This window comes from Saimiri boliviensis, chromosome 18 (genome assembly GCF_048565385.1).
Source record: "Saimiri boliviensis isolate mSaiBol1 chromosome 18, mSaiBol1.pri, whole genome shotgun sequence".
Classification (NCBI taxonomy): Eukaryota; Metazoa; Chordata; class Mammalia; order Primates; family Cebidae; genus Saimiri; species Saimiri boliviensis.
The window spans coordinates 586464-599125 of record NC_133466.1 but is presented as its reverse complement, the minus strand read 5'-3'; the positions used below and the strand labels follow the sequence as shown (position 1 = coordinate 599125).

General features: G+C 50.1%; 2 protein-coding genes across 3 annotated transcripts in view; both read right to left on the bottom strand.

Annotated features, from left to right (window-relative positions):
* LSS (lanosterol synthase) overlaps window positions 1-2036 on the bottom strand; it is a 35170-nt gene extending 33134 nt beyond the window's left edge. The window contains exons 1-3 of the mRNA XM_039480434.2: window positions 1944-2036; window positions 1637-1802; window positions 651-789 (exon numbers count right to left, since the gene is read on the bottom strand). Of these exons, the coding sequence (XP_039336368.1) occupies window positions 651-789; window positions 1637-1802; window positions 1944-1957 (319 nt within the window). The 5' untranslated portion in view covers window positions 1958-2036. The remainder of the gene's footprint in view (window positions 1-650; window positions 790-1636; window positions 1803-1943) is intronic.
* Window positions 2037-10016: 7980 nt separating this feature from the next.
* Window positions 10017-12662, bottom strand: part of MCM3AP (minichromosome maintenance complex component 3 associated protein) — a 57094-nt gene continuing 54448 nt past the window's right edge. For both annotated transcript variants that reach the window (XM_039480428.2, XM_010350067.3), the window contains exons 28-29: window positions 12303-12453; window positions 10017-10307 (exon numbers count right to left, since the gene is read on the bottom strand). In XM_039480428.2, the coding sequence (XP_039336362.1) occupies window positions 10152-10307; window positions 12303-12453 (307 nt within the window). In that variant the 3' untranslated portion in view covers window positions 10017-10151. The remainder of the gene's footprint in view (window positions 10308-12302; window positions 12454-12662) is intronic.

Genomic DNA, 12662 nt, shown 5'->3' with positions numbered 1-12662 from the left:
TATCAGTAAGAGTTATCACAGAAAGAAACCCTATTTATGTAGGAGTTCACATCAGTGAATCAATGTTATTACAAGTCACTAGGGAAAAGGTCCTATTGCATAGGAAATTTCCCATTTTACAAGGCTGAGGATTTCTGTGAAGAAACACTCCTAGGATGCAAGATAGTCTTGTGTAGCCAAACCAGTTCAGTACCCAGGCAATCCAACTGCTATCCTCCTCCTACTCACTGGCCTGAACCTGAAGCTCCCCTGCAAGCGCTCCCCTGCAATAGCTCAGGACAAGCTCACAGCAGTTACCAGCTTCCCGCCCACCACTCTGCCCACCTACAGCCCCTTGGCATAGGCTGGGCCATCCACCTGGAATGCCCATCCCACTCTGTGCATATACTTCAAAGCCCACCTTCCTCCTCCCTCAAGGCAACAGACCCCTAGTGAACCACTTGCTTGTCATCCTACATTGCCAAGGCTAGCTGATCCCCTAGCACGGACGGCAGGTCGACTTTGACACAGGGCAGAGTTTGCTAGTCCTTTCCTATGTAAGCTTCTGGATTTTCACCTCTTCATCTAAACCCTAGACCAGGCTGGGCCAGGATCCCAAGGATTACCCAGGGAGGCCATACCCTCAGGCTGGGGGGGCAGCACACTCCTACCTGGCAGGAGGAAAAGTGGGCCACCGTAATCACCCGTCCAGTGCCCATCCTCAGCCTGCAGCCCCTTGTAAAATGTCATCCCGTTCAGAGCCCCCTCGCAGGCGGTGTGGGCTTTTGGCAAGTCCTTAAAGTAATTCTTCTGTGAAGAGACCAAAAAAAAAAAAAAAAAAAAAAGAGAGAGAGAGAGAGATAGAGCAAGCTGAGGGTCTTGTTGCCCGGCCAGAGGAGCCCTCCTCACATACAGCCCAAGTCAAAATAGTGAATCTAAATTACTGTAAAAGTTTCAGCTGTTTCCATCAAAAGTATGAAACTCTTTGATTAGAGTATCACACCTCAGCAAAGCAAAAGGACAGTTCCACATTTTCATTGCTTTCCTTTCCAGTCACGGATTCTTCACAACTTCTCCAAGATGTCTGGTATAAACCAGGCACCAAAGGGTGGGGCGGGGCACGGATGCCCCCCGGGTCCTGGACGCGGGCCTCTCAGAAAGGGCCCAAAGGATGGCACAGCCTCTCCCACGGTGGCCAGGGCTTGGCGGAGACCCTGGTTACACTGCAGACTCCGACCAGCCAAATCTCTTACAGTGCACACAAATAAGACACTGGGTCCAAAACCTTTTTGTGCATAAAAACAAAGTTATGGCCGGGCGTGGTGGCTCACGCCTGTAATCCAAGCACTTTGGAGGCCAAGGGGCCGATCAGCTGAGGTCGGGAGTTCAAGACCAACCTGACCGACATGGTGAAACCCCGTCTTAAAAAAAAAAAGTTACAACTGTCTTTGTAAGTCAGAAATTATCTCAAAATAAGATGCTAAAAAATAAAATCAGGAGGGTCCTGTGCGTGGCCTGTAGACTAAGGGGCCGCGGACGCAGTGCCCCGGGGCGCTCGCACCACCCGCCCTCCCGAGGGAAACCGGCTCCTCGCGGCTCCCCGCTCAGCGCCCCGCGGGGTCCCCGCGCTCGCGGACGCTCCGCGGACGCCACTTACGGTGTCCAGCCCCAGGGCGTGGGCTTCCAGGCCGGTCTGCCCGCGGCCGGCGCGCTCGTCCTGCAGGTAGGTCCACGTCTGCCGGCCCATCTCGCAGCTGAGCCGCCAGCGCCCGAGGTCGGTGGCGGGCTCGGTCTTGTAGGGGCCCCCGCGGCGCCGCAGACACCTGCGGACCACCGGCCGTCAGCGACCCCCGCCCCGGCCCCGACCCCGCCCCCCCGGCCGCCGGCCCGCTGCCCGCGGCGCGCTCCCCTCAGCACCCAGGACCACCCCGCATTCGCCAGGGGCCCGGGGCGAGGGGACTCACGTGCCGTCCGTCATCGCCGCGGCCGAGCTCCACGCCGCGAGCCGCCGGCCGCCCGCTCCGCGACAGGCCGCCCCGCCCCGCCTCCCTCGCGCCGCATTACGCAGGCGCCGGCCTCGGCCGACGCGCAGGCCCAGGTGGGCCGATGTCCGCGCAACCAATCAGAGCACCGCGAGCGTGTGCCCGGGCTGTGCCAGGCCACCACAGTGGCTGAGCGCGCGGCGCCCCACGCGGAGTGGGGCGGGGCCTGAGGGGCAGGGCTGGTGGGTGGGGCATGTGGGCGGGGCCGGTGGTGGGACCGGTGGGGGGCGGGGAGGTAAGTGGGGCCTTGTTGGCGGGAACTGAGGGGCGGGGCCGGTGGGTGGGGCGTGGGGACAGGGCCCGTGGTGGGTGGAGCCGACGGGGCGCAGGGAGGTGAGTGGGGCCCTGTTGGCGGGAACTGAGGGGCGGGGCCGGTGGGTGGGGCGGGGGGACGGGGCCGGTGGTGGGTGGAGCCGACGTGGCGCAGGGAGGTGAGTGGGGCGCTGTGGGCGGGAACGGAGGGGCGGGGCCGGTGGATGGGGCGTGGGGGCGGGGCCGGTGGTGGGTGGAGCCGACGGGGCACGGGGAGGTGAGTGGGGCCTTGTTGGCGGGAACGGAGGGGCGGGGCCGGCGGCGGGACCGGCGGGGGGCGGGGCGTCCTGGAGCTTAGCCCGGGGCGCCGCGCGCTGAGGTGAGGGCCTCTCTGACGGCCGGTCAGGAGGGTCCCGCGGAGGTCAGAAGGAAGGACGATGTGGGGAGCGAGGCTCGAGCGAGGGACGGTGCGAAGGTCAGGTGCAGGGAATCGCTCTTGCGCTGCAGGATTTGCCGGGACGCCAGGGCCGGGGGTGGGGGTGGGGGTGGGGGTGGGGGGTGGGAGGCCGCCCTGAGGTGTGGAGAGCGCGGGCGGCGGAGGGCGCGGAGGAGCGGAGGGCGCCGGGGGTCCCTGGGATGCTGAGACCGGCGCCGTCATCGCCCGTGGGGTGTTCGTCGTGGTGAGGCCGAGGCCCCCAGGCCTGGCGGACCACAGGGGCCAAAAGCCCTGGAGCCCCGGGCAGGGAAGGGCTGCGTCGCCGGCCAGGGCCAAGCGCGGGAGAGCTCGCGCGGTCGCTGGAGTTCGGGGGACCCCAGGAGACACTGGAGGTGAGAGCCTTAGCAGCAGCAGGAGGTGACCGCGCTTGGAAGGGACAGCGGGCGCAGCAGGGCAGGGGGCGTCCGGAGGCTGCAGCCGTGGTCCCTAAGGCAGGTCGAGGACCCACAGAAGACTCCAGCACGTCTGCATCTGCCCCGTGGGATCCCCAACATCCAGTTACTACTGCCCCAGCACGTCTGCATCTGCCCCGAGGGATCCCCAACACCCAGTTATTACTGCCCTAGCACGTCTGCATCTGCCCCGTGGGATCCCCAACATCCAGTTACTACTGCCCCAGCACGTCTGCATCTGCCCCGTGGGATCCCCAACATCCAGTTACTACTGCCCTAGCACGTCTGCATCTGCCCCGTGGGATCCCCAACATCCAGTTACTACTGCCCCAGCACGTCTGCATCTGCCCCGTGGGATCCCCAACACCCAGTTACTGCTGCCCCAGCACGTCTGCATCTGCCCCGTGGGATCCCCAACATCCAGTTACTACTGCCCCAGCACGTCTGCATCTGCCCCGTGGGATCCCCAACATCCAGTTACTACTGCCCCAGCACGTCTGCATCTGCCCCGTGGGATCCCCAACACCCAGTTACTGCTGACCCTAGCACGTCTGCATCTGCCCCGTGGAATCCCCAACATCCAGTTACTACTGCCCCAGCACGTCTGCATCTGCCCCGTGGGATCCCCAACACCCAGTTACTGCTGCCCCCAGCACCTCTGCATCTGCCCCGTGGGATCCCCAACATCCAGTTACTACTGCCCCAGCACGTCTGCATCTGCCCCGAGGGATCCCCAACATCCAGTTACTACTGCCCCAGCACGTCTGCATCTGCCCCGTGGGATCCCCAACATCCAGTTACTACTGCCCCAGCACGTCTGCATCTGCCCTGTGGGATCCCCAACATCCAGTTACTACTTCCCCCAGCATGTCTGCATCTGTCCTGAGGGATCCCCAACATCCAGTTACTACTGCCCCAGCACGTCTGCATCTGCCCCGTGGGATCCCCAACATCCAGTTACTACTGCCCCAGCCTAATAAGCGTTTCTGCACCTACCTCTGAATTCCCACCCGGAAGCTGGAAGGGAGAGTGGACAGAAGAAAAACCACCCACAGGCACCTTCCCCCAATGGAATAGCGGGGTTTTACACGATCGAGGATACTCAACTCTTCCTATCCCAGTTCAGAAACAAATGAAAAAGACACAGCAGTAAGATGGGTGGGTATCAACATATCAACTTGGCCGCAAACAAAAAGCTAGTTTGAAGGACAGAGCTTAAATCTGCAAGCTAGGAAATCTCCCCTGAATCAGAAACACATATCCCCTAGCCTCCGCCCCCCGCCCCTCGCCCTCCGCCCCAGTCAAACCACAGACCCCCAGAAAGAATACCCAGAGGAGCCTGAGCACACTCTGTTCTCTGAAATTCAACCAAATGAGTCACTCCACTTCTCTGGAAGCAGAAAGAGACTAAGTTTTTCTACAGGTAAATCCCTCCATGTAGAAACATGAAGAGTAGGAATAAAGGGCTTCAGCCTGCATGGAATCTCAGACTCTGAATCTGGCAAAGCTAGGAGAGGGAAGAGGTTTCAATTGGAAAAGAGTTTTAGTTTTGGTATTTTAGTGGACTGGACTTTTTTATGAGCAAAATAACCCGCCTTTGTAATATTTAAAAGAAAAGAAAAAACTGTAAAATACATCTGAGAATTGACACAGGTAAGCTTCTAGGGGCAGTCATGAGAAAAAAACAATGTTTCTATCTGCTTACATACTGCCACATCCAGCTTTTTTATTAAGCCAGATTCTAAGGCTCTGAGGATTTTGGTCTGAACAATTGGGTATATGGTGGTGGTCATTTACTAAAATAGAGAAGGTGTCTTTTACTTATTTAGAGACAGGATCTCAGCCTGTCACCCAGGTAGGGATGCAGTGGCACAATCATTAGCTCACGGCAGCCTCAAACTCCAGGGCTTAAGTGATCCTCTGGGCTCAGTCTCCTGAACAGCTAGGACTACAGGCCTGTGCCACCACACCTGGCTAATTTTTAAGTTTGTTAGAGACATGGGTCTTACTACATTGTCTAGGATGGTCTCAAAACTCCTGGCCACAAGCAGTCCTCCCACTTTAGCCTTCCAAAGTGCTGGGATTATAGGCATGAGCCACCGTATCTGGCCTAAAATAGGAAAAGTTTGATTGGAAATTTCAGCTTAAGTGGGGACAAGTTATACTAGAGATGCTTAATAGATATTCAAGTGAAATACTGAGTAGGCTGGCATTCAGGAGAGAAGATCATGCTGGAGACAGGAATTTGGGAGTCATTTGCTTTCAGGTAGTGTTTGAAATCATGAGATTGGACAAGATCAACTAGGAAATGCACACACAAAAAGGAGAATTCCAGCAGGAGCCCTGGGGCACCAACCTTTTGCAGTATTGAGGAGTGGCCACAGAGAGAAGGAAAACCAGAAGAATATGTAGTCATAATATGAGTGAAGATATGGTGATCTTTGCTGAGGCTTTGAAGGGATTGCAAAATGATGACTGAATGTATTATTGGATGTAACAAAGCACTGTACTGGTGACTGACAAGAGCTATCTCAGGAGACATGGGGAGAAAACTCTTAATGGCAGAGTTTTTTTTTTTTTTTTTTTTTTTGGAGACGGAGTTTCGCTCTTGTTACCCAGGCTGGAGTGCAATGGCTCGATCTCGGCTCACCGCAACCTCCGCCTCCTGGGTTCAGGCAATTCTCCTGCCTCAGCCTCCTGAGTAGCTGGGATGACAGGCACGCGCCACCATGCCCAGCTAATTTTTTGTATTTTTAGTAGAGACGGGGTTTCACCATGTTGACCAGGATGGTCTCGATCTCTCGACCTCGTGATCCACCCGCCTCGGCCTCCCAAAGTGCTGGGATTACAGGCTTGAGCCACCGCGCCCGGCCCAATGGCAGAGTTTTAAAAGAAATTTCCAATTAAACATGGCAGACTGATCATAGGCATTAACTTCTACTTCCTGCCCAAACACTACTCACTTAAGTAATAAAGACATAAAAATCCACAAAGAATGGGAGAGGAGACACCAGCAAGCAAGAGAAGTCAACAAAATTACAAAGGCAGGGAATGGATGAAGAAGTTATAACTGACTTAGCCAGACAAAGCTGAAACTTAACATTTGTGGGTGAAGTCAAGAAGAAAGAGACCAGTCCTGCCAGCGAACACCAGGAAGGTGTAGAAATAGGAATAACTGGTGGAAAATTTTTGTAAGGAACATGTGACCATAGATTCCCCTCTCCTATTTGGGTGGAGGAAGCCTGCAGTTGAATCAGAGTAGGTGTGACCTCAAGCATGAGGCATACCTGAGGGCCACTGAAAGCAGAGGGATTGAGTGAAAGTCTACACATGTGAGTCCAGGCTCACTTCTCCCACTCAGCCAGACAGCATGAGATAGGAGTGGAAGGATCCCTCTGGAGCAGCTGGCCCGCAAGAAACATCCTGCAAACACTGGCAACTATGACCCAGTAGCAAAACAGAAACCTATTAGCTGTCAGGCTGTGTACCCATTGACACAGTTTCCATCAAGCTCCTTAGAGCCCCATCATCAGCATGAGCCAGACATTTGAGGAAAACAGTGCAACATTACCTCCAGCCATGCAAGTGATCCATCATGGACAGCTAGTCCAGTCAAGCCTTCAGATGACTGTAACCTCAGGCAATACCTGACTGCAGTTGCACGAGAGATCCCAAGAGAAAGCTGCCCAGCTGAATCCTCCGCAAATTTAAGCTACTATATTTGGGATAATTTGTAGCAATAAAATTAATAGCAATAAAAACTAGAAAAAAGGACTACAAAATACCCAGCACAATAAATTGGGCAAGGGGTTGGTGAGGGGGTGGGGAGGCAACATATCGAGTAATGTTGTTGAGAAATTTGAGACCACCAGGAATAGAGGTGATCTCAAGAATTTCTGGCAACAAAAAAGCAAAAACACAAGGGAATGATTTCCAATCTAAAATTCTATTCCCATTCAAATGATGAATTGAACATAGGTCAAAAAAAAGAAAACCCATTTCTTTACTCTCACAACATGCTTTTGACACCAGATGTAAAAGGATTTCTTCCCACCAGCAAGCAAGCAATCAGTTCTGCGGCAGACACCAGCTGGGTATCTGCTTCAATCCTGCACCATGTATCTGGAGATAGCGGCAGATCACACAAGTTGAGGACTTCGTCCCACAAGACTGAGCCCCATGTCCAGTGTCAATCACAAGCCCCAGGTTGTTTTACCTGTCCTTCTGGGTTCCCATGACCCCTTCCTTGGCTTTAATTTGCTAAAGCAGTTCACAGAACTCAGGGAAACACACGTTTACAAGCGGATAAAGGCTACAAATAAACAGCCAGATGAAAAGATACACAGGGTGAGGTCTAGAAGGGTCCCAAGAGCAGAAGCTTCTGTCTGCAAGGAGTTGGGGTGTGCCATTCTTCCGCCATATGGACATGTTCTTGTCCACCTTTCTGGAAGTCCCCACACATCTGGCTATCCACAAGGTCTCTGAACCCTGTCCTTTTGGGTTTTTAGGAGGCTTCATTACATAGGCATGATGGATTACATCATTGGCCATTGGTGATCAACATCACTTTCAGTCCCTCTCCCCCAACTTCTGGGAGTTTGGGGGTGTGGGCTGAAAGTTCCAAACCTCTATAGTATGCTCTGGTCTTTCAGATGACCCATCCCTATCCTGAAACTACATAGGTGCTGCCAGCCATCAGTCATCTTACTAGCATATAAAAGGGCATTTTGGAGATTCCAAGGATTTTAGGAGTTGCATGTCAGAAAGCACAGGCAAAGACCAAATATATATTTGATAATAGTACAGTAAAATAAACACATTTTAGATATTCAAGCTCAGAAGGCTACTAAAGGACAGGCTTTATCAAGAGAAAACCAAGGAAGAGGAAAATATTATTCAGAATCCAGGAAATGTCCAAGCTATGGCAGGAAGACCGGGTTCCCAGAGGATCATCTCTAAGAGAAAGTGGAGCATACTGCCTGATGCACATGACTTTTTTGGGAAGAGCTTTACACTTAGGGAAGTGAATTTTGGGTGAAGTAGTGACAGAAGCATAGATAACCAAGAATATGGGAAAAAAAATTCAATTAGTAACTCCAGGAAAAATCGACAATTATACATAAAGGAAATGTAATCATAAACTAATAAAGGGCTCTACAGGAAATGGTAAACATATACTAAACCAGGCGTCCCCAAACTTTTTACAGAGGGGGCCAGTTCACGGTCCCTCAGACCGTTGGAGGGCCGCCACATACTGTGGTCCTCTCACTGACCACCAGTGAAAGAGGTGCCCCTTCCTGAAGTGCGGCGGGGGGCCGGATAAATGGCCTCAGGGGGCCACATGCAGCCCGCAGGCCGTAGTTTGGGGACGCCTGTACTAAACTGTGAATGCAGGTTTCAGCCAATATTATATTAAACTCTTTAGGGAGACTAATAGAGGAAATGTGGGTGTCGAGGGTGGGGGTGATTACATGTTGCAGGAAAGACAATTAAGAGAAGCTAACTCCTTCCATTGTAGGAAGTCAGCCATCTCTAAAGTCAAGATTAAGAAATAGCATTATTAGGCCGGTCGCGGTGGCTCAAGCCTGTAATCCCAGCACTTTGGGAGGCCGAGGCAGGTGGATCACAAGGTCAAGAGATCAAGACCATCCTGGTCAACATGGTGAAACCCCATCTCTACTAAAAATACAAAAAAATTAGCTGGGCATGGTGGCACGTGCCTGTAATCCCAGCTACTCAGGAGGCTGAGGCAGAAGAATTGCCTGAACCCCGGAGGCGGAAGTTGCGGTGAGCCAAGATCGCGCCATTGCACTCCAGCCTGGGTAACAAGAGCCAAAAAAAAACTCCGTCTCAAAAAAAAAAAGAAATAGCATTATTTAAGTTTATACATGAAGATGAAGTTAATCACTGAAGATCCCCGAGTTGAGTAATGTGTGTTTGGGGAAGCAGGGATTAGATGGTGGCTTTGGTGGAGTGGAGGAGGTTCTCTTCTTAGTGCTATTGTTTTTTCAGTGAAATAAGGACATGATCTAAGAATGTTGGTGGTTTGAAGAGAATGAGAAGACATGAAATTGAGTCTGGGGATGTAGAATTACAGTCAGGAGATGCTGAGTGCCAGTTTAAGATTGGTGGTCATATTCAACATCACCAAGTCTATTAATACTTCTTTCTATATATGGCTCAAATTTAACCCTTCTTCACACCAATTGCTAGCAAACTCAGGCTTATTCCCTTTGAATTTCACCTGGATGGCTGCAGCACCCACCTCGCAAGATTGCTGCCCCCAAATGCCATTTTTCTCTGAATATTCAACAACTGGTTCTCACAGCTCTTAGAATAAGGCAACAACAATCTCCGATTTCACCGTGTTGGCCTCTTCCCCCTCACTTGGCCACACAACCGAACTGGTACCCCCAAGCTTTCATCATGTCCTCTTCTCAAGTACGCTATCCCCAGCCACACCCCTGCACTCCTCTCTAGGAATCCTGCTTTCTCCTCTACCCAACCAGATCCTGTTCCATCCTGTTTTCTCCCTGCTACAAGTTCAGGCCCATGCCTTGTGTACATTCTCTCAGAGTTATGTACAGATACACCTGCTGACTCTCCTGGACGTAATCTGGGTGAGCCTAGCAGGCAGAGGCCCTGTGCCTTACTTCATCTCTGCATCACTGATGTCTGACATATCAAGGACTGCAAGTTTGCTGACAGAATGAATTGCCTGTTACACATGGAAATGTAAGTTTCAAACTGCCTCAGAGCATATGCTGGTGGGTGACAGTCTGCCGAGGTCATGAAAAGAGAATATGGAAGATGTCCCACAAGGTAAACAACTTTTCATTATGAAAAACTGGAGACTTTGACATTTAAATGGTTTATTTGCATGATTAATAATCACACTTCCAATAGTGCATCAAGCATCTGAGAATAACATTATTTTGAGTAAAAACCAACTCTTCTGGAGAGACCCCCCCCCCCACCAAATCAGGCTGCTCAAATGTCCACCATATCTAGCAATGCAGAGAGATGGAGCTCAGAGGCAACTTCCTCTTCCCTTGAACTCTGGATCAGCCTTTCCAGGTGCTTTAGCCGTTCGGTCAGACATGTTCCTGTCACCTCTGACAGCTGCAGTTGCTCCCTTGTGTCATTCTATTTGAATAAAAAAGAAACTAAAGAGTTTGGGGATGTCAATAAACCACGACCTATTCTCTGTGAAGGGAGTAGATCTGGATCATGTTAGAAACCTCATCTGAGTAGTCATTTATTTTTTAGAGGGAAAAAAATTATCAATTATACATCCTTCCAGCTTCATTTAGCTTGTACAATCAGCTGGTATTTGCAAATAGACTGTTTTCCTTTGTATTCTATCATGAACGATTTCCAGTGTCAGTCATCTTTCACCCAGGCTGGAATGCAGTGGTGTAATCATAGCTCACTACAGCCTCAAACTCCTGGGTTCAAGTGATCCAGCTCAGCCTCCTGAGTAGCTGGGACAACAAGCATGCAGCACCATGACTGGCTAATTACTTATTGTAGAGATGAGATCTCTTTATGTTGCCCAGGCTGGACGCAAACTCCTGGGCTCAAGTGATCCTCCCTTCTCAGCCTCCCAAAGTGCTGGGATTACAGGCATGAGCCACCACACCCAGCCAGTCATTTTCAGAAAATATCATTGTCAAGGGCTGTGAAGTATTCCATCGCATGAATGTATTATAATTGTTTAATCAGACTTCCATCTTCAGATATTTAGTCTGTTTCCACTTTTGTACAGTATAATTAATACTATAGTAAACATTATTTTATACATTAGTTTCAGTGAATAATTTCTTTAGGTCAGAATTGGTAATTCAAAGGGTATGAATATTTTTAAAATATTTGCCAAAGTGATAAATGGAAACAGTATGTCATTTTAATTTGCTTTCCTCCCCCCTATTGAAGAGCTTCCTAAAGCCAGTCCAGGAGCACAGTTTTCACCTGTCCAGTGGCACATATCTGTGATTAAAACTCGTTTTTGCATCTTTAACTACTGAAGGAAGAATGGTAATAAGGTAAAAAGACCTTAGGGTTTGGAGCCAGTTGGATCTGGCTTTGAAAAGCAACCCTAACCACTCACTACTGGAATACCCTTGGGTGAGGCATTGACTTCTGGGAGCTTACCTTCCTCATTCATTAATTTTCCTCAAGAAAAATTAATTCCAGATTGGCCGGGCACCGTGGCTCATGCCTATAATCCCAGCACTTTGGGAGGCCAAGGTGGGCAGATCACCTGAGGTTGGGAGTTTGAGACCAGCCTAACCAACATGGAGAAACCCTGCGTCTACTAAAAATACAAAATAAGCCAGGCGTGGTGGCACATGCCTGTAATCCCAGCTACTCAGAAGGCTAAGGCAGGAGAATCACTTAAACCCGGGAGGCAGAGGTTGTGTGAGCAGAGATCGCACCATTGCATTCCAGCCTGAGCAATAAGAGCAAAACTCCCACCTCAAAAAAAAAAAAAAAAAAAAAAAAAAAGAAAAAGAAAATAGAAAAATTAATCTCAGAAAGGAGCTCTGGGTAATCCCAAAGCTCAAACAAAATTTGCTCTGACAGAAGCTGCTGTCATCACCTTAATGCCCTTTTTTTTTTTTTTTTTTTTTTTTTTTTTAGATGGAGTTTCGCCCTTGTTACCCAGGCTGGAGTGCAATGGCGCGATCTCGGCTCACCGCAACCTCCGCCTCCTGGGTTCAGGCAATTCTCCTGCCTCAGCCTCCTGAGTAGCTGGGATTACAGGCACGCGCCACCACGCCCAGCTAGTTTTTTGCACCTTTAGTAGAGACGGGGTTTCACCTTGTTGACCAGGCTGGTCTCGATCTCTCGACCTCGTGATCCACCCGCCTCGGATCTTAATGCCCTTAACTACACATCAGCAGTTACAGGTCTTATTCAGTTCTTAGGAATATTTCATTTCTATTATTCATTTATTTCATAGGCAGAAACTCAAAATCACTTGGGTCTCTGTAACAATGATATGATTAAAGTTTAAGAAAGGGTCTAATTTTAGCTAATAATTTGTTGGTCATCACAACATCATAGGATAAATTTTTCCCAGCCATTCTCTCAATCTTTAATTCTTACGTAAATAACAAACGTATACTTTCTTCTCACCTGTGGGCTAGTAGTTATAGATGTTTTCATCACAGGTTCAATATTGTGAGAAACAGACACTAGAGTCTGAGGAAGATAGAGGGGAAGGGAAGTTAAATCCGTAAATGCTCCTGAGTCTTCAGACAACCATTGCTGAAGTTGATCTTCAAACCTGAAACAATATATGATCATAAATTTAAAAATATTTGAGCATTAGGAAGTTAACAATTGTTCATTAATCTTCTATATATACTTAAAAACTTTTTGAGCCTCTGTTTTTAATTTTATTAATTTATTAATTAATTTTTTCAGATGGAGTCTCACTCTGTTGTCCAGGCTAGAGTGCAATGGGGTGATCTCGGGTCTATGCAACCTCTGCCT